Source organism: Brachionichthys hirsutus, chromosome 11, assembly GCF_040956055.1.
Source record: "Brachionichthys hirsutus isolate HB-005 chromosome 11, CSIRO-AGI_Bhir_v1, whole genome shotgun sequence".
In the NCBI taxonomy this organism is placed as follows: Eukaryota; Metazoa; Chordata; class Actinopteri; order Lophiiformes; family Brachionichthyidae; genus Brachionichthys; species Brachionichthys hirsutus.
In genome coordinates, this window is record NC_090907.1 from 7,487,178 (window position 1) to 7,511,742 (window position 24,565).

The 24,565-nt window shown below is 42.8% G+C and overlaps 3 protein-coding genes across 3 annotated transcripts in view; 2 read left to right on the forward strand and 1 right to left on the reverse strand.

The window, feature by feature from the left end:
• Positions 1 to 1,514: 1,514 nt before the first annotated feature.
• Positions 1,515 to 16,444, reverse strand: kiaa0753 (KIAA0753 ortholog). Its single transcript, XM_068745626.1, has 18 exons — positions 16,307 to 16,444; positions 15,765 to 16,061; positions 15,411 to 15,669; positions 15,138 to 15,247; positions 14,978 to 15,040; positions 14,305 to 14,526; positions 13,528 to 13,705; positions 12,311 to 12,507; positions 12,035 to 12,156; positions 10,255 to 10,410; positions 9,516 to 9,605; positions 8,862 to 8,949; positions 7,576 to 7,644; positions 7,231 to 7,401; positions 6,986 to 7,067; positions 6,687 to 6,807; positions 2,992 to 3,225; positions 1,515 to 1,711 (listed from the first exon to the last, which is right to left on the reverse strand). The coding sequence occupies exons 1-18, from the start codon at positions 16,442 to 16,444 to the stop codon at positions 1,564 to 1,566; spliced, it is 2,745 nt and encodes a 914-aa protein (XP_068601727.1). The 3' UTR covers positions 1,515 to 1,563.
• Positions 16,445 to 16,977: 533 nt separating this feature from the next.
• Positions 16,978 to 18,826, forward strand: txndc17 (thioredoxin domain containing 17). Its single transcript, XM_068745454.1, has 4 exons — positions 16,978 to 17,237; positions 17,412 to 17,493; positions 18,147 to 18,222; positions 18,429 to 18,826. The coding sequence occupies exons 1-4, from the start codon at positions 17,093 to 17,095 to the stop codon at positions 18,495 to 18,497; spliced, it is 372 nt and encodes a 123-aa protein (XP_068601555.1). The 5' UTR covers positions 16,978 to 17,092; the 3' UTR covers positions 18,498 to 18,826.
• Positions 18,827 to 19,957: 1,131 nt separating this feature from the next.
• nxn (nucleoredoxin) overlaps positions 19,958 to 24,565 on the forward strand; it is a 39,005-nt gene continuing 34,397 nt past the window's right edge. Inside the window, exon 1 of the mRNA XM_068745620.1 lies at positions 19,958 to 20,266. Within this exon, the coding sequence (XP_068601721.1) occupies positions 19,958 to 20,266 (309 nt within the window). The remainder of the gene's footprint in view (positions 20,267 to 24,565) is intronic.

A 24,565-nucleotide genomic window follows, 5' to 3' on the forward strand; every position in this document is an offset into this window, starting at 1 on the left:
AAACACAAGACGAGTCAAGACCTGAAACAGAAGTATTGCAAACGCAGCTGCTGGTTTAAATTTACACATTGCTCAGTTAAAATCTGCTTTATAAATGCAAGTCATCAATCCTGGGAACAGCGAATAAAAGCAAATATTTCTTATCCCTCTGACCATATGAGGTCAAAATATTTTGAAAGTGACCCAAATATCACAAAGCAGCCACGATGTACCCGTACAGATTGTCCCCTGAAATAGCCATGAGTCTATTGTACATACTGCATCCTCTCCAGTTCTGATATTGACTCTTATAATTAGTCGACACTGGCTGATACCAAGCTCAAACCTCCCTGACCATTACATATTCCAACAATGTGTGAAACATTGCTAATTCCATTGGTGTGTTTCTTCCTACAGAAATGTAAATGAGGACATCACATTTTAACCCTTCACTGTCCTCTGGATTTTCTGACTACAGTCAAAAACTACACAGTACTGGATGAAGTTTGGTCTATAAATGGTTTTTGGCAAGTTTGAATTTTTTTGAAATATGTACCGGTAATTGGAAAATAATTAGGTGGTAGCCCTTGAAATGTAACAGAATCTATTGACGTGATTTGGATCCCCCCAGTCTGAGCTCACTGATTTCTATTTGACCTTGCTCTAAAGAAGAATTACGCAGAGTTTGAGCTTGTTACAACCTGCACGTATTCAGACAGCCATGCAAAGCCCGGTCTGAGACAAGACATTAATTCAATGCGAGCAATTTCCTGCCCTCACCGTTTGGGCCGTGACCCACAGTCCATTGCAGCGTCTGGGTGTGTCCACTATGTAGTCTACATGGATTTCATGTTGCTTTCAAAGGACTCGGGTCTAGTCTGACAAATGCTTCCCTTTTAATTTTTCATTTAAATTTCACACTTGCACAATCTAGTTTATACATTACAGACAAAAGCAGCCAAGTTTAAAAAAATAAATAAAAGCAATAAAAGCAATAAAAGAGATTGATCTAAAACCACTTAAATAAAATAAAAATAAAAATGTTGGAATTAATGCTTCTTTGCTCATTCTCCCCACAGTGGTCATAAATTACTGAACCACAGATTCACCATCAAGAAGAAATAAAACATTCTGCCTGGAGACAGTTTAGAGACTGTAGAGGAATAATTTAACAGCAGATAAAGCACACAATGTCCTTTGATTCCCACGTTTTGCTGGAGAATGAATGCTATTAATTTATTTACACAGACAAACATGAAAATATAAAGTGTTTGTAATGCTCAGGAGTGCGGTCATTTTATAATCCTCTGTAATGCTGCACAGTAATGCTCTCTCCAAGATTATCTAATTAACTAAGATAACTTTCCAAAAGGACTTAAGTCACAGATACAGATGGAAAAGGAATTGTGCGAGAATTGCTCTGTGCAATTCAGAGATCTTGTCTTCTGCAGATTTAGTAAAAAACCTCTAAATTCACATTTATATAAAGTCACGTGTTGTCACTGCAAAATTAGTCATAGACAAACATTTCTTAAATAAAACCAAATGGTAAATATGGCCAAGTCAAGTGTCAAGTGTGAAATCCTATTGGTTGACAGAATCTGCAGCAGGAGGCGATTGGATTGGCTGAAGGAACTCGGAGGTGAAGACGGCCTCTGCGTATTCCTCCAGGACGTCCTGAAACTCTGTTACGACTTCATCCAGAGCCTCTGACAGTAATTCCTCAGCCAGGCTGAGGGACAGAAAAAAAGAGCAACATTAGAAGAAGCAAGTCCTTTTCCTTATCTGAATATTATCTTCATAAATGCAGACGATGTAATGAAAGTGTTTTATCTAACCATCGTGTCTACTGATCTTCAGAGCTAAACATCAAAAGATAAGCTGGGATCGGTGGATGTACATCAAAGATACATCCACCAATCCCAGCCTTGCTTGCATTAACTACCAGGAGTTCATGCAAGCAAGCCAAGAATATTTTGCTCCTAGCTAGAGCAGTGAAAGACAGTCACCAGTGGAAGCAGCCATTAGGAAATATAAGGAACACAAAAGTGCCAGAAGGCATACAAGCTCCACTCAATGGCTTTCTAATGTTCCATTTATAATAAAATCCCATCGCCACACCGATCGCTCGATGAGCAGCTTCAAACCAGGCTTAAAGTAGCTTAGTTTGCACATTTTGTGTTTTGGTTTTGCTGAAGTTTAAATGATGCATCGCTATTTTTCAGTCTGTGAGCAGATCCTTCAGGGGTTTGCCTCCACACATCGGGCCACTCATTACCATCTCTTCACAGGGACAGGCTTCTGCATAGCGATGGAGTAGCCGGGGGCCGTACGTGTGTTTTCTCTCCAAAAACATTGAGATAATTGGATGACTTTTCAACATCCTCATCTGACCAAAACATTTGGAGAATTACAAACCCATCCCCTGGAAACTGGTTGGTTGATCCTGGCCTGGTAATGAGCCACGGACAGAAGCAGTGAAACCCCATGTTTGGACCCAAAAAAAATGTATTCAGTAACTCTTTGTTCATAGTCTAAAACATATCTGAAATAGAGAGAAAAAGGGTCTGCCTTAAAAAACATCTTTCAGAGGTTGTAATCGATATATGGCATACATGAATTCAGAATGCTCAAAGATAAGAGTCCTCTGCTCTCTGAAGTGCAGCAACTTAAGTATTCTGTTAAAAGTGCAAATTTGTGCGTGGGAGAGAATACCAACGACACACTTCACAAGCCATAACCTCTGTGTGATGCGCTCAAAGCGAGCGCGCTCCAGACTGCACATAATGTCTGTCAGAGAGCATCCAGGGACAAGAGGAGGAGTGTAAAGTAAAAACTTTAAAGGTTCTGTGTGGCTCTAATTGCAAAAACTGTTTTAAAAAAAATTGCTGAAATATTATATACCTTCGAAGACACAATTACTGGATTGATTATTAGCAATATCGCTACAGATCCTCAGAGTGCACTAAAGCTGTTGCGACCCCTTTGTTTCCCGCCCTCACTCTCACTTACGTGTCAGCGACGGCCGGAGGATTGAAGCCGCCGACTGCCTCGCGAGCCACGCCGTGCAGGTAGGCCTCGTGGTCCTCCCGGTACCGCCGTATGTTTTCCAGCATGCTGCCCGGCACAGAGATGACTGACCTCCTGTTTCGGTCCAGGACGCCTGGGATCCCGGCGCTGCGTCTGGGTTGCTGTTTATTTTGGGAAGCCTCCTCTGTCAGACTGCTCTCAGAGAGGGAACCGTGTCTGAGGAAGCACAAGAGGATGTTCATCACCCTGACTGCTCGGACCGTATGTACGGAGTAAAGGGCTTTCGAGCACCCAGGAAGAGATGCAAACTCATTCAGTGATGAGGGAGCCAAGAGGGAGTGTAGCATTGTGTTTGGCCGGAGACATTTGCTGTTTCCTATATGAAGAGTTGATGAATTTATGAGAGACGTCAGAGCGTAGGCCAGCTATCTCATCTGCCCTTTGCTCAGAGGGAGTCGGGGGGCAGCTGCTCATCGCTGGGGTCTGGCTCTATTATCCCGTTTCGACAATCAGCCATGGGGCTACGACAGCACTCCCTGTGCTATATTTAGTGTTGCGGCAGTTCCCAAAGTAAACTACTTCTGTATATTATTCTCCTCAGCCTCAGTTGAACCTTTTGTCTGTTTTGACTGTAGGACCTGAAAACTGCTGGCCAGTCATAAACAACCAGGACTGTTCATTCTGAGTCTGAAATGGATGCATTTGTTGTCAAATGGGCATCTGAGGACCGACGTCACTAACAAAATGCAGCACACTGCAAACTCATTTCTTATTGATGAAGTCAGTCCTGCTTCCCGTTCTATATTCAAAAACAAGGAACCTGTTAACTGCATTCTGACACTGTGGCAACAAACTATTCTCCAAACGCAAGAGTGGTGGATGTAAATGATGAAAAAGAGCTATCACAACCTACACGCTTTATTCTTCCTAATGAAGTCCAATGGGAAGGCTAAAGGATAAGGAACAACAACACATTATATCAATCTGTGTTTCTGTGAGGACAGTGATTGACACCGGAGTGAGAATGGGACTGCTGAGTTGGGAAATAATCAATGGCTCTGCTGGTCTTTTGAGAACATCTGTAAATATAATTGCCATAAAGGACAATAAAGCTCGAATAGTTCAGTGGAAAAATATATGTATTATTACATAGAGGGTGTGGGTATCCAAAGAAATGTTAAACTATATATAATACTGTATAATGAAAAGCTCTCTTCTGATTGGCCCTACGAGTTACTGCATGAATAATGCAATAAATGCTCCAGCAGAAGAGCCTGAGCATCCGCATACAAATAAATCTCTCATGGTTTGACAAATGAGCTGCATCCCTTCAGTCCCGTTTCTGCTGCACTCTGTGCCTCATTACTGCACTGAAGACATAAGAAGCAGCAAGAGGGGGCCTACTAGTCACCAAATGCAAACAAACACTGGTAAGTTCAGCTACATCACCGGCACTGCTTATTCAGTCGTGTTGTTAATAAATGTGTGTGTGTGTGTGTGTGTGGCGCATCCCTGTATGCGTGACCCTGGCCGAGTGGGGAGACACTGACGTCTCTCTGTGCTGGGAAATGTGTGTTACTCACAACAAATCAGGGTTAGGGTTATACAGGAAAGCGGAAGAAATCATCACAGATTTTGTGTCCCAAACGCCCCAATTTAAACCTCTCCATTCTCCGACACGCTGCAGAGACGGAGGTTCAGCTCAATTCAACACCGTAGCAACAAAGCTTGCTTATTCCGCTGCTCGGCTGCTGTGAGAGAGGAGAGCAGGACTTTATCAGCTCCATCAATCCTGTCATATTTACCTGTCTCCTGAAGTCCAGTATTTGCCTTCCTGCTGATGACTGCACACAAGCATTAATTATTTGCTTATTTCAACTTCAAAACGTCTCTCTCTCTCTCTCACACACACACACACACAAGCACGTTATTTTTGCAAATATATGCTTATTCTGAATGTCTCGCCAGGTGGCAACAAGAGACTGGGAAAGGTGTGCTATGCTCTAAAACACCTGATTGGATAATTGCACATGTATAGAGATTCTCTGACGGCAGGCGGCAGGATCATGAGGGAATATAGAAGGAACGTCCTTACAAGGCTCAGCCATTCACAATCTGGGGGGAACAGATTGTAAAGCTGAAACAAGTTGTTTTGGGCGTGTTGCTCAGAGTCTCCTTTCATGCTCTTGTTGTGTTGTTGTTGCAGTATTGGCAATAAAACTGGAAGCAGAGCTCTATAAATAATTTAATCCTCTTTGTTATGGGTTGTAACACTGTCCAACAGGTAACTAACTCTTACATCTCAGAACCGGATTACAAAAGCAACTTATTGGCCCCTGAAGAAGTTCTATAGAACAACGAGCCGAATAATCACATTTCTCTGTCTATGTAGCACCAAATGACTCCCAGGCTGAATACTTTTTCAAGGACGGCACTGCAGATAAAAGGGCTCCTGCCCGGCTGCACAGCTGGATTTGGCAAAAATGCATCTGGATAGTGCGTCAGTGATGTGGAGTTTCACCACTGATCCAATGGATCCCACTATTCCTTGGGTCAAACCCCACCTTTCCCAAAAATGTCATCAAAAATGTGTTTGGTACAATTTGGGTAAACCTGAAAAAAAACCTCCATTATTTGTGACTTTGTTTGTTTTGCGATTTATTTATTTTTCAGTAATACCTGACACTTTTATAGAGGTTGATACAATAACTAGTTTATTTGTCCTTGTGTCATAATGTTCTGTTCTGCTTTTGTGTTACTATGTTCTGCTGTTAAGTGTTTCTACAGTTTTCCTTCAGATCACAAGGAGTCAAGGTAACAATTATAATAGCGTCAAACATAAAAGTGTCATTTGCACTGAGGCTAGTGGTGAAGCTGAGCTGGCATGTCACTTTTCTCATTAAGATGTAAGGCTAGATAACAGCGGCGTAATGCAAAGGAAAAGCAGCAGCCCTTCAGAAGAACTCAAGAGTACCCATTCTCAAGCACCTGTGCTGCCTTTGCAAACATAACAGACGTTTTACTTGATCAATGTGATGAGGATGAGTCAGAATGGATTTCGGAGCAAAGTTTCCACAGAGAACTGGAACACGAGGCCCTTTAATTCTGGCTGACTTTCATTTGCTAATGGCGCTGCTTACCGGTAAATTCGTTAGACGCAGCATCCTGCGGGCGCGTCCACGTCAATAACTTCTACTCCTTTCTCTCTTAATTTAAAGAACCAAAGCCCTGGGCAGGGCATGGCCTTTGTCTGGGCTCTGCTGCCAGACACAGGAAGAGACCCTGCCCAGGGTTCGGCACCCACCAAGTGGGCGTTGAGCATGAGTGAGGCCTCCCCCGTGGGAGGTAATGACGCATCATGCGGAAAACAAGGCCAACTGCGCATCATTAAACAAACATTATCCACTTTAGGTTTTAGCCAGGATGGAGGCCTTACCACCAAAATCACTGCATGGCTTCCTCTTGGAAAGTCAAAATACAGGAAATATTTAACTGCAATTTGATAAGCTTGTCATAAAAAGTGATGCAAATATTCCAACTAATTAAAATGTCTTTCACACAGACACGTGAAAAAAATAATATCAATAGTGTGTTAAAGCCACGCAACGTAGAGACGGTGTTGGAAACGATAAGATAAATGATTTGAGTGTAAAATAAGAGTCGATGGCATGGCTCACCCAGTCTCCACTGGTTCCTCCAGGAAAATATCAGCTGCAGAACTCAGCCTTGGCTCGGGCCTTGTGAGCTTAATTGTCTGAGGAGATACTGGCCTGGTGCCGGTCGCATGGCACCGGGGTCCTGGGAACACCAGCCAGGAAAGGGAGGAGTGGTTGATAGGGTGGAGCAGGGAACAACAGAACAGAAGGACACATTTCATTCACCCACTTTTTCCACCGTCTCCACCTACAGGAGACACCAGGGAATGTATTTCCCCAAAGACAGAACAGATCATTGACAGTTGTTGTTTTTTTTTTACCTGCTGCTCCTGGTTGGACCCAGCAAGAAGGGTCAGAATAAAAAATAGAAGCAACCCGTCTCCTCACTTCCTCCTGATCGTTCTGTTTGGACAAAAACAGAGAAAAACCTTTGTGCACATACTTTACAGGTCTGCAACAAACAGGCTAAAGGTTATGAAACAGACCAAATCAATGCTCGCTAATAACGACACCCTGGAATCCCAGTGACCCTTTCAGCTTCCAAGAGAACTGGAACAGCTCTCACCTGTATCTCCTCCATACGAAGCAGCATATGCTCCAGGGTAGGGGCTTGCAGCCCGCGCTCAGCCACGTCCCCCAGCTGTCTGTCTACCTCTGCAGCCCAAGCTGCCTGTCCAGTGTCATCCAACAGATCCCCCAGCAGGGCCTCGCTCAACTGCTCAGCCCTCTCTGCTGCCTGTGGGAACCAGATCCAGAAAATAAATAAAGGATTTATGCTGACAATCAAGGTTTACCTATCATCTCATTAATTATGCCATTTGATCATCATAAACAAATTTAAATGTTCTTCAAGAGCAAGGCAAATCTTTCTCTCTCCTGGAAATTATTAGCAGCAGAAGCTTAAACTCACCCTCTCAGCAGCCTGCTCAGACAGACGGTTCCCGGGTGAGGAGCCGATCCGGTCCCTACAGCCAACAATCTGGAAAAGAAAAACCAACAATTAAAAAGAAAAACCAACAATTGAAAGAAACAAATTCAGTCCCGTAGATTTAATGGAAAAAGCACGTATCCCTCTCAGTTTATAAACACAAATCCCTCAAAAACGTCACGATTTGTTTTGTTGTGTGTGTGTGTGTGTATGTGTGGACTGTGGAATACTGGATGAAAGTCATATTCAGTGATGAATCACAAATTTATGAAGATGGCCGCCTGAAGAAAAAGTGCACATTTCCACAGTCGCTGATAAAGGCACTGGGCAGATGTGTTCACAGCTTCAATAAATGCAAAGGTTTATTGAAGATGACATTTTGGACACTTTTTTTTAATGGCATCAATTGAAAGGATATTGATATTTCAAGATAATAATGCATCTTGCCATAAGATAAAAACTGAAAACTTGACATGAAGAAAGACAGGTAAGGTCAATGCCATGGCCTGCAAATCTCAATCCAATTGAAAATCTGTGGTAAAAGAAAATGGTCCATAATAAGGCTCCAACGTGCAAAGCTGTTCTGATACAGCAATCAGAAGGTCTATGCCTCAGAGGCTGCAAGCTGTTACAAAATTCATAGGTTGTGCAACTGTTATTGACTACCAATTGTTTGTCTTAATTTCTTTTAGTGTTCCTTAAAGCCAGAAAGTTGCCTTTTAAGTGACTTTAGTTTTGTGGCATGTCTCTGCACACACACACACACACACACAAACACACCCACGCTTAGGGTAGGTCAGTCAGGTTCAAATAAAGCAGAATGGTTATCTGCCTCACTGTGTTGAGGGCAGATGATTCCTGTTGGCAAATTAAATTGAAAGAAATTGCTGAAATCAACTTTGAATCAGAAGGAAGTCAGCCATCAAGGTAACATCTGCCAGTTTATTCTTGTTAGTCTAGCATGGATGAGGACCCAAGCAGCAGCACAGGCATACCCAGCCACACACACACACACACACTCAAGATTTAGCCACCGTAGACCTCCTGTGCAGAGCAGATTCTAGGCTCTGACACGCATGAAAACAAGGCACAGACTCTGCACAATTCAGTCAAGCAAAAGGGAGGGGGTTACCTAACAGGAGGCTGAGTGCCTGAAGGGGTAGGGGACTGGAAGCTAAAGAAGACGTACTGTTTGCTTCCCATTCCTACATATAAGAGGAGGATTAGTTCAGCTCATCTGGATCTCACATGACAAACGAAGTTCCTACCTGTGCTTCATCCAGAAGAGGCTGAATCTTCTCTCTGGCCTTCTGCTCGGCTCTCTCAGCCCACTCAGTTGGAGAGTAAACTTGGGACCTGTGAATCCAAACACACCAACACCTCAAGCTGTCGTAGGAGAAGCTCTGTGGCTACATAGCATTAACTCCAGGTCTGTGCCATTTATTGAATACGCGTGACTACCCCCTCAGAAATACAGCGCAAATACATCGGTTCTCGAACGCCTCGGCCGTCGAACAATTCGGTTTTTGAACAAAAAAAAAAGGAGTTTAAAATGCCTCGGACGTCGAACAGATTTTAGGAGTTCGAGCACAGGAGTGGAGGCGAGGCAAACCGAAGACACGCAAAAGAAGGCGGAGTCTACCCGAGTAGGGTCAGTCGACCTGCCATAGAAGAAAGACAGTGCAGCTTGTAAAGAACATTTTATCTGTTTATGATTAACAAAACGAGCACCGGAAAACAACTAGCAGGACCTGTAGGTAAATACAATTAACAATTGTGTGATTCCATTTCAGCATCCTAATAGGCAATTTTATTTTTTACAGAACTGCGAAACTTTCGAAACAAAACGTTTAGTGTTAATGCATGCATGTAAAACCCGTCACCACGATTCCCCTAATACTGTTACTACTTTTCTAACGTACCTCAGTGTCTGAATGCGTTCAGCCTCTTCTTTACTCAGCTGATTGAGCTCTTTCAGGCGCTGCATCGTCATCTTATCCAGCCATGCTTTCCTGCACCAATCACCAAATGACTCGTTCAGCCTTGCGTACATAAAAGACATAATCCTCATCGCTAAAATCAGGCAGCTCGACCGTGACTAATTGCAAAGCGCAATTGTAGTAATTAAGGTTTGATTAAACCAAGACATATATATGAAGCACTCAATCAATGACGTGCTTGTAAGCACTGCAAAAAGGGTCAGCTACTAATCGCTCATAAAGAGAAATGTCCTACATCTGGCAAGAGCCAAAATTAATGTATTGGAAAGACTTAGCTTTGAATTAGAATCAAAGTATTGCCTGTGGCGCTCAGTAAGTGGGGTCTGCCTCAGAGGATAGTCATAACTCACTGAGCACATTAACATTCCTTCCTTGGTTCCTTGTGCCCTCATCCCACCCTCACGGAGTCTCTGACACCAGAAACGAGTACATCGGTGGATTCTTACCACCACCGTTCCTTTATAGCGGTTGTCTTTCTAATTGCCTTTCCTTTCCACCTGTTGTCTATCCAATTTACAAAACAGCTCTTTATAATGGACAGCTTGATATCACGGGAGTTTTATTGATTCAGAGTTCCACTCTGATGATGTGTCCCCTTTATTATTGGAGCAGTGCAGAATCCATCTGTTGTGCCATTTTGTATAAACATTTTTGCCTTTACCTTAACGCTTCATTCTGAGCTTGCTCCTTCTTCTGTGAGCACAAAGCCGGTTGCTCTGTTGCTATGCTTCCAGCCACCGTCCGCTTCGGGGTACTGGTGGAGAGCTTCACTGGGGAGAAGAGACACCGAGGCTCTGGTTCGCTCCTTTGAGGGGATCTATTGAGGGAAAAAATAGCAAGAAAGAATATTTAGTACAGGTTAAGATGCATCGACTCACACAAGTGGAGATGAAGGCTGACCGCCTGGTGGAGACAATCACCAAATTAATAAAAAAAGAAAAGAAGAACACTGGAATGTTTTCAATGTCACATGTTTGTATAACAGCTGCTATTCCTTCTTTCCTTTTCAGCCTTTGTTATTTCATATCCTATTAGAGTGGAACCTCGGTTCTCGAACAAAACGATGGAAGTTGAACAGATTTTAGGAATTCGAACACACGAGTGTAGCCGAGGCGAACCGAAGACACGCGAACAAAGGCGGAGTCTCCCCGAGTAGGTTCAGTTTGAGTCGACCTGCCATAGGAAAAAGACTCTTAGTCATGGATCTACTGTAAACAAAGGCAGCAGTAATACTACCGGAAAGGAAAAGATGAGAGCAACAAAAACTATTGTCGAATTAAAGAAGGAAATTATCGACAAATAGGAAAATAGTAAGATCCGTGTCTCGGATCTTACTGCTGTACGGCATGGAGAAATCAATGATTTTGACTTTAAGAAAACTGAGCTAAAGAGAAAGAGAAGGGGGAAAAAAACCCAGAAGGAGAGTTACCCAGTCATGTTATGGAGGGAGACTCCCTTTCAAAGTAATAGCCCTCCTCCCTTCCAACACAGCGGCTGAAACGGAATGTAAATGATACAGAATTGTGTTAAATGTACTTTTATTATGCTTCTGCTTTTTGTACTATTTAAACTTGTATGTGTTTTCTGTTGTTTAGATACTTGTAGTTACATAGTAATATAAGTGTAGGCATGTAAAGGGCCATTTATCAGGTGCGTAGGAACGGATTAATCTAGTTTCCATTATTTTTTAGGGAAATATAGTTTCGATTTTCGAACAAATGGGTTGTCGAACAGTATTACGAGACGAATTATGCTTGAGAACCGAGGTTCCACTGTACAAAGAACAAATGGTATTTTTGAGTTAACTATTTTACCATTATATGCTCTGTTAATACTGTGGCGTATATCATTTTAACAAGACCTACAATCATCAAGTGAATCGAAGTCAATTAATAAGCACTAAATTACACAATCTTCGGCTGCTGTTCAGCCTGAAAATGAAAAATGGACATTAGACAATTCTCTGCTAGCACCGCTTGCTGGACTTTTCTTTAGTTTCCTATTTTTAAACATTTCTCTGTCATTAATTACCTCTCTTAAAGAGGTCGTATTCTCACCAGGAACATTTGTTGCTTTGCCTATAAGGTAGAAACTGAATAAATAGTGGATATGGTCAATCAAACTACAGAGCAGATATGTTATGAAGGATTGGTTAACATCTGAAATGTGAATTACCGTAGTTTAATCCATCTGAAAGCAAAGGTTTGACCATGATAAATGAATTTTGCTCTCATGAATACCCTCCAGCAACACATTACCAGATCTATACTAGATATAAAGCGTTACATTGAAATAAGCGATTCAGCCATGACAACCATAAGACCAGTTATGTAATGGTGTTATTCATCCAGAGAGCAGAGTGACTAAATGAGGGTGACATTACTGGTGAACAATGATAGGATCTGATTTCCATCAGCTGTGCCCAGAGGCGAGAGGCTCACCGCTGTGGAGGAGGCGAGTGAGGCGATGTAGGCATCCAGGGCACGGAGTGGTCCTTTTGAGGGAGCTGGTTCACTCTTAGCTGGGAAGACACTGTAGGCTGCTGGAAACCTGCATTCTGTACCTTATTGTGCTGTAAAATCCAGAATAAAACGCGAGCACCATTTACATGTTTGTCGCAATATTTAAATCTTTACAGAGTAGATTTGGAGAAAAACCAAAAGACACTGATTCTGCTATGGAATAATGACATATCTTTGTGCGAGTCAAGCTGACACCTTTGCTGCAGCACTCTTGCTTCTCTCAGAGTGAAAAGCCACTTCCTTTCTGCTGGTTGTGTTTGTCTGCGGTTGCCTCTGCAGCTCCTGCAGCTCCCTCTGTTGGGCGAGCCTTTCCAGGCCAGCCATAAGAACCGCCCTCCTGTTCAATTCCTGGTGAGAAGTGGCTTTAGGCTTCTGTAAGGCCATTCTCCTTCCTGTGGGAGACAAAATAACATTTATGTTGCTGCCTGGAAAATCTATTTTTCTCGCCTTTGCCATTTCTTGTGATCATAGCAGTTTAGTGGGTTTCGGAGCATTCCTGACCTCTAAACGGCATGAAAACTCACAATATACACTTTAAAGTTTCATCAAGCTGTCACAGGTTGAGATCATAATGTTCAACAGGCAAGGAGGAGCTTGTCAAATGTGTTGCTGCAGGACTGTTGAAACAAAATGTGACGTTTTTGGACAAACCTTCATTTAACCAGGTAAGTCAGTTGAGAAAGAATTCTCTTTTTCAATAACGACCTGGACCTTTCATGATGTTCCCTTCCCCACAGCCTACTTACAACCACACAGAAAAACAAACAGCACTGATCACATAACCTCCACTTACTGTGGTTGTCAGGGGTAACAACTAATTTTACTCTTCTTTAAAACCTGAAAGCTAAAGCATTATGTGCTAACACGACACAAACTGGCTTAAGTTTGCTTCCAGGGAGATACAGCTAAAGCTCGCTGTAGGTGTTTGTGCCGACCATGGTCCAGGATGCCCCTCTGTGTAATAGAAGTCAGCAGGAGATGGCTACTTATACAGCTACGCTGCAGGGGACTGAAGGCCAGAGTCCCGCGCTTCACTTCACTTCTTGTTTTTTTATTACTTCTTTATGGCCCCCTATCAATTTTCAACCTGGCGAAGCTTTTTAAACACAGTAGGAGCCCCAAAATCAAATGCAGACAAATCATTAGTTGGCACATAAACTAAAAGATTCAGTCTTCTTCTAAAAGCATCCATATAATTTACTTGCTGTGCAGTTTCTCAAAGGTTTTGACAGCAAGAACATCGTTGCCTCAGGTAGTAGATTATGGAGGATACTGTTTCCATATTAACTTTGTGGGGTTTGGATTTGCATTAATAAACATGGTGTTAATGATTTAAAAACTACACATGTACAAAAGACTTTTTAAAGAAAATATAAGGGCATTAAAGTAATCCATAAAGGGGAAACAATCACCATGAGCTCCTCTTTTGAGATTCGAGGGTTTGCCACGTCGCTGGACAGATGACTTGCCGGGACCCTTGGGTGCACGAGTTGGTGGCATGCTGTCACGAGGAGACTTCTCACGTGGAGGACACGCTTGGGCCTGAATATTTTCAAGCATTGCTTGTTTACTGAGGACAGAATCCAAAGTCTAAGAGGAATAGTGTGAAGAAGAAAAAAGCATTATTCCAATAAAATCAACAAATAAGAAGGAATATAGACAAATAACACAAACAACAACTAATCACTTCAGAAATCCAAAAATGTTTATGTTACTATAGGCGTAATAGTAAATGATAGACACATGCAGGGCAGTCATTCATTGTGTGGATGAAATTAAATCACTGGTAAAGAAGCGGATTAATGTCATCTTCCCTTGGCGAGCAGGCCTGTGCTACAGTTATATTAACTCAACTTTAATTTGTCCTCAGACAGCACAACATTGATCAGTTAAGCTGATGGAGGTTATTGAGCTCATTAAAGTCTGATACGGCCTATAAGATATTTCACCATTTTAACTTTAAAATATATGTTCTACAAACAGTAGTTGATACATAAAACATCTAGCGAGCTGGAACAGACAGAACAAAAAAATATATATAAATAAAATTGCTTTCAATTATTATCTTTATGTATTTCTTGCCATTTTCCACATAAACAGTATGAGAGTGATAAGGTAGACAAAGAAAGCGTTGTCGACAGAGGTCTGATGCCACAAAGGCACATTGGCAAATACTTCCTGCTCCTTACCTCGAGTTTCTGCAGGACGTTGATGACCATCTCAGGTACGGCTGAACCTTCTTCTAGTTCAACCTTTGCTGAACACAAAGAGAGCTGGCGAATCAACTGGCCCAGCTCTCTATAATACGGGAGCACCTTGCCCTGAGACAGATCTGAAAGTTGGTGGATAACAACCTGTAAGGTCCTGAGTGCCCCACGGTGTGCAGCTGCAAGACGATTTATTGCCAGGGACTGAAAGAAAAGCACAAAAATTTATTCAAAAATATATATTTCTCAAACATTTCTGCTCATTAGTTGAGCTTTACAGAATCTCCTTTGTCAAAATAATATTTGCCTCCACCAACATTACTTATTACTTATTGTTTAAATGTGGCTCCGGCGATGTGGCACGGTTTGTTTTGTTTTGTTTGCTTTTGTCATTGCCTGAAATAAATAAATACCTAACCTAACCTACCCTAACCAAGGAAAAAGAGACATTAATCTTTCATGTGGTAGGTTCGGTAGGTCATAGTACATAATATTCTGTGGGTCCTGAAAAATAGGGCAAAATGAGCAAAAACTGCTGCCATTAAATGAGTTAAAGATGATTAATAAAGTCACTTTCCTTATTGTTTGAAGGTTTGTCTTTATCAGATCTTCTCCTGTCAGCGTAGAATTAAATCTATCTGAATGATAGACGCACCTTTTTAGTGTTCCAAGACTTCTGGCTTCGTATTGCCTCTATATCCTTTTGTATCCATTTGACCTTTAAAAAAAACAACAACAATTTAGAACACCATTCATAGATACAGAACTTATTCATGAATATTGTTTTTGAAACCACGTGAAAGAGCTGTAATCACCTGTTGTTGGAGAACATAGATATTTTGTGCTGAACGGGCCGCCTGCTTCTGTCTGAGGATCTCCAACTTGTTTTGCTCCTCAGTCTCCAGCGGCTCTTCCATTTTCTCTCCTGTTGTTTCAATGTTCGTTATTTCTAATGACGCTATGGGTAATGTCGTTGAAATACTGCCAATTGTGGTGAGTGCATGATCTGTGATAACTATCTCAACCCACGCTGCAACTTTAAAACTAGAATCAGTAAAAGACTGGAACAAGCTGTTCTTGTGACTCACCTCTGTTTGCCAGTTCTTCCACTTTCTGAATATAAACTTCAAGTTCATTTAGCAGCTTTTGGGTCTCCTCACTTAAAGGAGTCGTTTTTCTTTGACCTAGTTTTCGTGGGCCCCGGTCTCCAGTCGGGGGTGACCGGCCAGTCCGGGACATGGGATTCTTCTGGGCCGTGAGCGCCGACAGTTTGGCCCCAGGTTGATCTCCATTCTTTTTTAGATGTGTGGCCTTTGAGCTTGTGTTATTTGGATTGGCTTCAAGCTCCTATGAAATGAAGAACAAACAAACATCAGTTACTGACTCAAAGTATAATATAATTCAGTACACTACTCATTATTCACTTGATCTTCATCAGTTACCTGAAGCTGCAGCGCCTCCACATAGTTGGTTTCAGAGGCAGCGGGCTCCCCTGCTTCGGCTGGGGAATTTGTCAGTGACTCAAGCCGCCTTCGTCTCAGGTCTCGCTTTGCCAGCTGAATGGCAGAACGCAGCTTTTCCTCAGAGAGAGCGGTAAAGCTGACGGAGCTTCGGGCGATGTCCTTGCTCTTATGCGTCTCAGACACCGGCAGCAGCCGCTCAATCACTATGGGGGCCGGCGGGCGTGCACGGGTGGCACGGTTGCTGACGTGGGCAGGAACTGCTTCATTGAATAATAGCTGCGTTGTACAAAATAAAGAAAACACTTTTACACGTGATTTAAACAGACATCATCAGGCCTTTGAAATCACTCTCCCAAACAGATACTTCTGTCGGTCCCTCCATTTGAAATCATTTGCCAGTTTGTTTGGTGCAAGTTAAAGTGTACAGAATGAACTGGGTATGCAGAACAGCACGATGTATCAGGCTAAAAGATAGAATGTAATATCCACACATGGCAGATACTTCGGCCTCCGTTGTTTACCTTGGTTTGGGGCGTCCCAGCAGTTCTGTCTTTGCGGGTTTGAGCGTTTTGGGCTGCACCTGAAACCACCCACTCTCTCCCTCTACCTTGCTGCCCTGCAGACGCCGTAGGTCCATTCAGCAAGGATTGCGCAGCCATTGCGACTCACCAATGCTAATACGTTAGCGTTCGCAAGCTAAATACTATTTTGAAATGACGTTTCACTTGCATCGAGTTAAACCCAACATGGTCCCATTCAACCATATTAACTTCGCTTACAGCGACTTGTGCAACTCTGCGAATGCGCTATGCGTCTTTTGTGCACGTAGCAATCGGACGTTTAATCAAATATTGACCATAATTAACTTTGTAGAACATGTTTCCATAGCCTTCTTCAGTTTTTAGAAACACCGCCTTGACAACAACAAAGGAAAGCGGAAGTAGTTTTCCACTAATGTACGGATCGTCAAAGGGGTCAAACATCAGCGCAACGATTAAAGTATTTAAAATATAGGACTAGCAAAAATAAAATAAAAACTTGTGCAGTGTAAACAACTTATTTATGCCACTTGAATAATATAAATTCGCCTTTATTTAGTGAATGTTAAATTAAAAAAAATACTAGTCAGGCTACACGGTCACTTTAAGAACTTTTGCAGGAAGTAGTATTTGTCACGTTGGAAGTACTAGTATTTACCAGGTCCGGAGCCAGGAGCAGAGTTCTGTTTGATCCCACGATAGAACCCATTTTCTGAAGTAGTTGAATAGTTTAAGTCCGTGCATTTTGATATTAACTCGGGAGAAGCGATGGCCCACTATGAGGAGGTAAATGTGCGTGGATATCACGACTTCTGTCAGGCTGTGTCTGACAGAAAAGGAAAGGACATTTTTGCATATTTCTCGGGGGACAAAGACGCTCAAGGAGACAGCTGGTGTCCAGACTGTGTGAAAGGTAATCTCCTGAATTTTCTGTACATCATTTACTTGTGCATCGATTTATTTCGACTTGACTGAAATATTTGATTATATATCGTTTTGATGTTTTTGTATTTACTTTAATACTTTATAGACTGTCATTCTGTAATTATTATATATTTTTATTAACAGTTCCTCTTTTCCCTTTAAGCGGAGCCAGTTGTAAAAGGCGAAATGGCTCATCTTCCGCAAGGATCTGTCTTCATCTACTGTCAAGTTGGAGAAAGAGCTTAGTCAGTATTTTACTCTTTATGTCAATCATTTAATGGAAAAGATATCTGCACACGAAAGCACCCAGCAACTCCCACAAAACAGCAGAGCTCGTCGTATTCAGGCTGCAAATCACACTAAATTCATGTTTGTTTCATCTTATCTGTTTTCTGAAACTAACATTTCTTTCTAACCAGTGACAAATATGAATACTACTCAGTTCATGTCAAGTGGCTTTACGTTTTCTGTTGTTCAGCTAAGGGTTCTTTATTTAATAGTTTCACAGTTCATGGTGAATCTCGTGCATATTTAAAGTAACCATCAATCGTATCGAGAGGTTGGCGGTTCGATTCCGGATCTGGAAAAAATATTGTGTAATTTTCTCAAGATTTGTCCTTGTTATAAAATGTGACTGTCTGCTTACATCGTCCTGGGAGAGGAAAGAAAATATTTATTGGATGTCTTTGTAAGAGTAAGTTCACTAGTGTTAAAAAGCTTTATGATTTTTCTTTTGTCCTTCGTACCAAATAAAACTACTTTCATTCATTTCAGTCATTCACATTTTTTAAAATCACATTTTGAAATTAGCTTGATTGACATTTTCAAATTCCTCTTCAGTCTTTCCACATCTGATCTTAAATGTGTTTTATTTTACTTTTTTTTTTTCATTCTCCAGTTGGAAGGATCAAAATAATGATTTCAAGAAGACACTGAAGCTGACTGGAGTTCCTACTCTACTGAGATATGGCACAGTAAGTAAAATTTAACATGCCTAAGATGAGTCTTGATCTGTATTTTACAGGAAAAATCCATAGAAATCAGACGAGAACAAACTTCTGTTGAATTTAATATTCAACAAAATATTGGCGTATGAATTATCTTTCAGTATTTCCTGTGGTTGCAGTTTTGTATGGAGACAACTTACCCTTAAAACAATTGTGTTTCTAAATTGTTTCAGCTTCACAAGTTAGTGGAGGAGGACTGCCTCAAAGCAGACCTGGTGAAGATGTTATTCACCGAAGTCTGAGAGATCCTGCACCGTTCGCACCGGCCATAACAATCCCACATTTACGCTGCCGAACAGTAAAGTTTATCTCTCTTCCGTTTCTGGAATGGTAATAATTGTGTAAAAAGGAACATCTCTCTATTTCCAATACCAATCATCAACTTTGCAAGTTGGAAGTCCAGAGCACTGGGCATCATCCTTATCCAGTTAGATCCATTGTGGAATATCTGCAAATGAATATCCTACCAATTTTTGTGCAATCATAAAATGTTCTTTTATAATTGTAGCTTGATGCATTTCTTCAAAAGTATTATGACTCAAATAAACTACTTTATATAAAGTCATCTTTCCTGCAACTGTTTTTGGGTGATTCTTGTTTCCTTGAAGTTGGATGTGAAATATCACTTAGAGTGATTTCGCACCCCATGAAAACAACCATCTGTATTTTATTCGCTTATTAACTGTTAACGATATTCTTAATTTAATCCGATTCAGAAGCAAAGACATAGAGATGCCAAAAAGATCAACTTGATGAATTTGTCCGGTGACACAAGGGGCGAGCTTGTAACCAGTATGTCTCTCATCATCATGGATTACGGCAGTGATATACCAGCATGGATTTTTTTATGTCACCCTGTAGGATGGTGGCCCCACTAATCAATCAGAGCTGCATGATTTGTTGCTGACGTTGTGGAGGATGCTGTAATTGGCTCTTATCCAACCAATCTAACAGGCTTTCATTAGGGTTTGTCCTCCGGGACCGCCGCCACCAGGACAATTCCCTTTCCCGGTTCGGTTGCCCTTGTCCGTGGCGTTTTCAAAGTGAGTCAAATGGATAAATGGTGTGCTATTAAATGCCCAGACTGCACTGAAAGTGTTTTCATTAACTTTCTTCAATCAACACCAGGCATTTTCCACAATCACCACTAGGTGGCAGCACATTAATGCGACTGCATTGTAGCCTAATGGCTAATAATAATACTGCAGATTTATTTAGCGTCATCAAACGCAGCTTAAGAAATAAACTAACAAAACGCATTTTCACAAAATACAATGTGGAGCTCAAACAAATAAGGCTAATTATTTGAATCTGACTTTTGAGGCTACAAATCATGTGACGTCAGAATCGAAACATTTGTGTTTCTATTAACGCTTTAAAATCCAGAGAATACGGTGTCAAAGTAACGCGTGGGGAAATTAAGATGATCAGATATCCTGATGAAACGCTTTAGTTAGGGGGGGGGCACCACCGTTGCAGTCGGGGCGATTTAACGGAGCGCATTCCTGCACAGCGCTCACACCGGAGGGGCGCGTCGAGGTGAAACAGACCGCAGCGCCTCACCGAGGGGGGGCTGGAGCCGAGAGCCGAGAGCCGAGAGCCGAGAGCCTCAGACCGGAGGCGCTGGACGTGCCGGTGGTGTCGCCCGGACGCAGCAGCCTCGTCGCGTTGCGCGTTGCGCGTTGGAGGAGCGCATGCCGCGATGTCGGAGTTCCTGCTGAGTCTACTCGGGGAGCGGCTCGTCGACAGCGAGAAAGCCGAGGTGGACGTGCAGTCTCTGGGCGCCAGGCTGTCCCTGGTCGGGCTCTTCTTCGGCTGCAGCCTGAACGCGCCGTGCAAGCAGTTCAGCGGCAGCCTGCACGAGTTCTACGGCAGGTTCAAGAAGGCGTCCGAGCACAAGGACGAATTAGAAATCGTCTTCATCTCGTCCGATCAGGACCAGAAACACTGGCAGGACTTTCTGCAGGAGATGCCGTGGCCTGCGTTACCGTTCAAAGACAGGCATAAAAAGGTAAGGTCGGCCGTGGTGGTGATAATGAGGGGGGGGGGGGGGTCAGATCAGCGCTGCTTTGGGGGCTGCAACGCACCTGGAAACCCTCCTGTGGGCTTTAACTGCTGCTGCTGTCACTTCACCGTGTCTGAATTTGGGTCACCGACTCTTATTTGTTTAATGGAACCATTTACCTCTTTGAAACCGCCGACTCGAGTTATCTGTGTTTAATCCAAGACCAATATTTGATCAGATCAGATGTAATAAAGCCAGTGGTTGAAGACAGAAAGACACATTTCCAGACAGTCATCTGGGAAAATAAGAAGGAACTGTGAATAATGTCTAAAAATAAGATTATTTCATAATTTGTAATTCAAACATTCACAAGTTCCCAACAGGAGAGGAGAAAGACTTGAGCTTCACTATCAGCAGCCTCTGAGGGCCTTTCATTCTGACCATCGTCTCGTTTCCAGGTTTTCTGATGATGTCAACAATACATTTATGAAATAGGTTTTGTTTTTGTCGAATTGAAATCACATTGGATTTATTTTCCTATTGGAATATATCTATTTTTTTGTGATTCAGTATAAATTTTTAGGGTTTTTCAAAGACAATAAGTAAACATAGATATTTGTAGACAGTATTGCAGGATGTCACGTTACATCCCACCGTTCTTCCCCCCCCCCCTAATAAATACCTGTAGTCATTTTTAAAGAAGTTCTATATATTCCCATATTTCTTTCCTCCTCATGGATAAAACGGTTCCACAGATAATTATGTCAATTTGTCAGGCAAAATAAAGTGAAGCCAAGTCTTACACAGAATGAGTGTGTGTTACTCTGTTGTTACTCTGTTGTAACTGCACAAAGACACTGGCTAGATCTATTTTCCGAGTATCAGTCATGCGTGTTGAAAGCTGATTTAGTTCAGTAAAATGTTTTACGGGATTTTAAAAAATACTGTGGAAAAAAGCGTTTGAACTGCTGCTTGATTAAATGTCACGTGAAACATATTTCCAACTTAAATAAAGAACAGTCGGCCGGATGTAAAGATGTTTTAACCTTAGATGTATAATTTAATATGCCTCAAGCCAGAAATGTTTCGCAGGCCTTGTTTTTAATTCAGCCTCTGTTGTATCTAAAACAGATTTATCTTTTCCGTCTTAAACCATTTAACAAATCGTCAGACATGACTCAGTCTGCATCATTGTCTTGTAAAAATAAAAAAAAATAAAAAACAATTCAGCTTGCCAGTGATGATTTCCACTCCACCTCAGTCACGAATAAGGGTAGGAGGTGACGTAGAAATAATCCTGTTGTCATCCGGAGTGTTCCCGTCCATCACCGCTTTATGGTGCGTTTGTGCTTCGAGCAGAATGCCCTTGGCACAAACGAAACGATGGTTCGAGCTCCTGAAGGAAGCCTGCTGGCTCTTTCTGCCTGCTTGAAAATGGGACAACGCAATTAAATGTGTCTGCGTTTTGCGAGGCCTGCAGTTCTGGTCCATTTGGTCTTCATCCACCGAGACACATCAGTGGAAATTCCTCTTTCGGTCTGCAGCTTTGGAGCAGTGGCAGTGTTCTGTGCATGTGACTTCTCCAGAGACATGCAGTGCCTGTTGTTACGCCTAATAATCCCTGATTTAATTGATTGCATTTATGCATGTTGTCCCTGACGCTTTATTTGAACAGTCTCAGCCGTTCGTTCACCCATGCGGTTCTCTGGCAGGCCTGATATGTGTGTATTTATTTATTATTCCAGGTGCTGGTTTCCCCTCTGAATATTGTTGATTTAAACAGCTTAGAATTTATTTCTGTAAAAAAATGCTTGTTTTATCGACTCTGATGTGAGGATCTGATTTGATCATTGTCATACAAAGGTAAACGCAATATCCTTTAGTTTTTGGCTGTTGGTTAAAAAAAAAAAAGCTATTTAAATATATAAATTGTTCACTATTTCCTGACTTTATTGTTGGTAATCGCAGTAAATGGTTGATTCATCAATAATAAACATATTTGTTAGGTGCAGCTCTGATTGGTTGCTTGTAGAAATGGAATCCTGATGTGTTTTGCATGTGAGCATCAGGAGTGAATGAGGAGGAGCTCCTGATGAACGCTGTGTGTGTGTGTGGGGGGGGGGGGGGGGGGCTCTTCTGGTCTTCTCTTTTTGACTTTTGTGCCACCTGATCTCTAGAAGGATACGGTATCTCTTCACTCATGTCTCTCATCACCCACATAAGAATCTCTGCACCAGCCTTCCTCCTCCTCTTCCTCCTCCTCCTCCTTCCTCGGCTCTGCACTGACTTGGCTGTTGACCTCTCATTGGAGACGGTCCTCTTTTCTTCTTGCTCAGGGCTTTCCCATTGCAGGAAATGCTTGTTATTTAATCGTGGAAGGATAATATTCTTGATAAAATGCAGAGAAGAAGGAAAGTCTGGTCTGTTTGGACGAATATCAAACTTGATTGGATCCATCTTTAAATGGATCCTTGATAAATGGGTAATCCTGTCTTATTGTTCTGTGGGGGTTTGTAGCAACATGTGGAATGATTTTGATTTTGTTCGCTGATCAGGCGTGCTCTGTGTCAACGATCTGTTTATTTGTTTCTGATTTTCAATTATAGACGGCTTAATAGAGTGGAAAACCTCCTCAGCCTTTAATATTCACATTTTCCACCCGTGAGGTGCCGTCAGTCCAAAAAGCCTGATGAGCGAAGAGGTCCGAACCCCTGCTTCTGAACGGCATAGCACATATGTGGTCGTGTTTGTCCCGGGGACCCTCAAATAGCACGCTCTCCAGAGCGTGGACGTCTGCTGGTTGCGTGCAGACGGCCAGCTGTCTGGAGGTCTTGGCTCGCTCGCAATGCCTTACATGGACTTGTGCAGCAGGAGTGAGAATGTTCCATGTAAATCAATTAAAGTCTTTGCCAACACGACGTGAAAACCAACTTGACCAAAGGGGGGTGGACAGACAAGCCGGGACGCTGCCAGAGCAGTTCCTGCAGGAGTCGGAAGCGGGGAGGATGACGTCGCAGCGACAGAAAGGCCTCTTGTTCGAGTCCTCCTGCTGGGCCGTTCTGATCTGTAGTCGGCCCCCAGAGGCAGGGCGCCCGCTCGCTCGGCTCGCCGCCAGGCCCTGAGGGTCCAGGGGGAAGGGGCGCTTTGGAGAGGGCCTGAGGAGGCCTTTCATCCGTACGTCACTGATCTGCTGAAAACTGCAGATTGCCCGTCCCGTCGCAGCTCCTCGACCCGTGACAGTGGAAATGGCTTGACAAGCGGCCGAGCTGTTAGATCTGTGAGAGGTACTCCGCCCTCCTCGAGCTGTCAGCGTTGCACTTGGGGGTTCTTCTTTTTTTTGCAGGCCGTGTTCCATCAGATGTTTTGTCCTTTTGTCCTTTTTTTGTCTTCACTCGCACGGCGTGGGACTCATGACAGCCACCAAATGACGTCGCACTTTCTGCCATATCTGTCATTGAGAGAGCAGAAAATTTATAGTTTGGTTTGAGTTACACATTATGACTCTATTATTATATATATGTATTCATTGTGTGCTTGCATTTCACAGATTGGGAGAACTTTGTGAACGGATCGCCTCGGCAACAATTTTCCATATCGCGTGCGTTTTTTTTTATAGTACAGTATTATAATCAGAATTTAAAGCCGCGCTTTGCTGCTATTTCTGCATTCCAGCTTCGGCGGCTGGGCTTTATGTTCCGCGTCCTTTATACGTTTGCGTAAACTGACCTTGGCGAGGCCTCGTTACCTCAGCGCTGGCTCTACGTGTGCACGCCTGTGTGCGTGCAGCTGTGAGGCCTTGTTGTTGTGCACCACGTCTGACAGGAGTTTATGTAAAGAATGAGCGGACACCTGCTCCGCTGAAGCCGTTGTGGGGGGGGCAGAGGGTAAGAAGCCGGGGTGTGCATGTGAGGGGGCAGGATGCTCGGCGATGCCAGCTGTTAGATCTGACAGCACCGAGCTAGTATTACAGTCTCCTTTGTGTCCTCTTTACTGGGAGATGTGTAATGTTATGAGAGGAGACAGTAGAGATCTAATCAGAGGTAAAGTTCAGAGGCGCCGGTTTCCATAGTGATAGTTCCATTCATTATCTGTCGTTAAAAAGACGGCACACAAAAGCTGCAGGCCTGCGACCTCTGTCTGAGGCTCGCCAGGCTCTGAAATGGAAAAACTCCCGGACTGACTTTTCCTCTTTGTCCTGATCCTGACTGCGGTTTCCAGGCAGGACTTTCCAAAGCGGACTGACATTAAAGATAATAGACGTCGCTAATGTGTTCGCCACAGCGCCTGTAATAGCTCCTCCTCATG

Bases quoted from the DNA above. Each gene is read 5' to 3' on its own strand.
- kiaa0753 (XM_068745626.1), bottom strand. From the start codon at position 16,444: ATGGCTGCGCAATCCTTGCTGAATGGACCTACGGCGTCTGCAGGGCAG. The intron at 9,606-10,254 runs GTAAAGGCAAAA...TGATTGGTGCAG, and splicing joins GCTCAGAATGAAGCGTTAAG to GAAAGCATGGCTGGATAAGA. The intron at 6,808-6,985 runs GTAAAAAAAAAA...TGGTGTTCCCAG, and splicing joins GGTCCAACCAGGAGCAGCAG to GACCCCGGTGCCATGCGACC.
- txndc17 (XM_068745454.1), top strand. From the start codon at position 17,093: ATGGCCCACTATGAGGAGGTAAATGTGCGTGGATATCACGACTTCTGT. The intron at 17,238-17,411 runs GTAATCTCCTGA...TTTCCCTTTAAG, and splicing joins GTGTCCAGACTGTGTGAAAG to CGGAGCCAGTTGTAAAAGGC. The intron at 17,494-18,146 runs GTCAGTATTTTA...TTCATTCTCCAG, and splicing joins CAAGTTGGAGAAAGAGCTTA to TTGGAAGGATCAAAATAATG.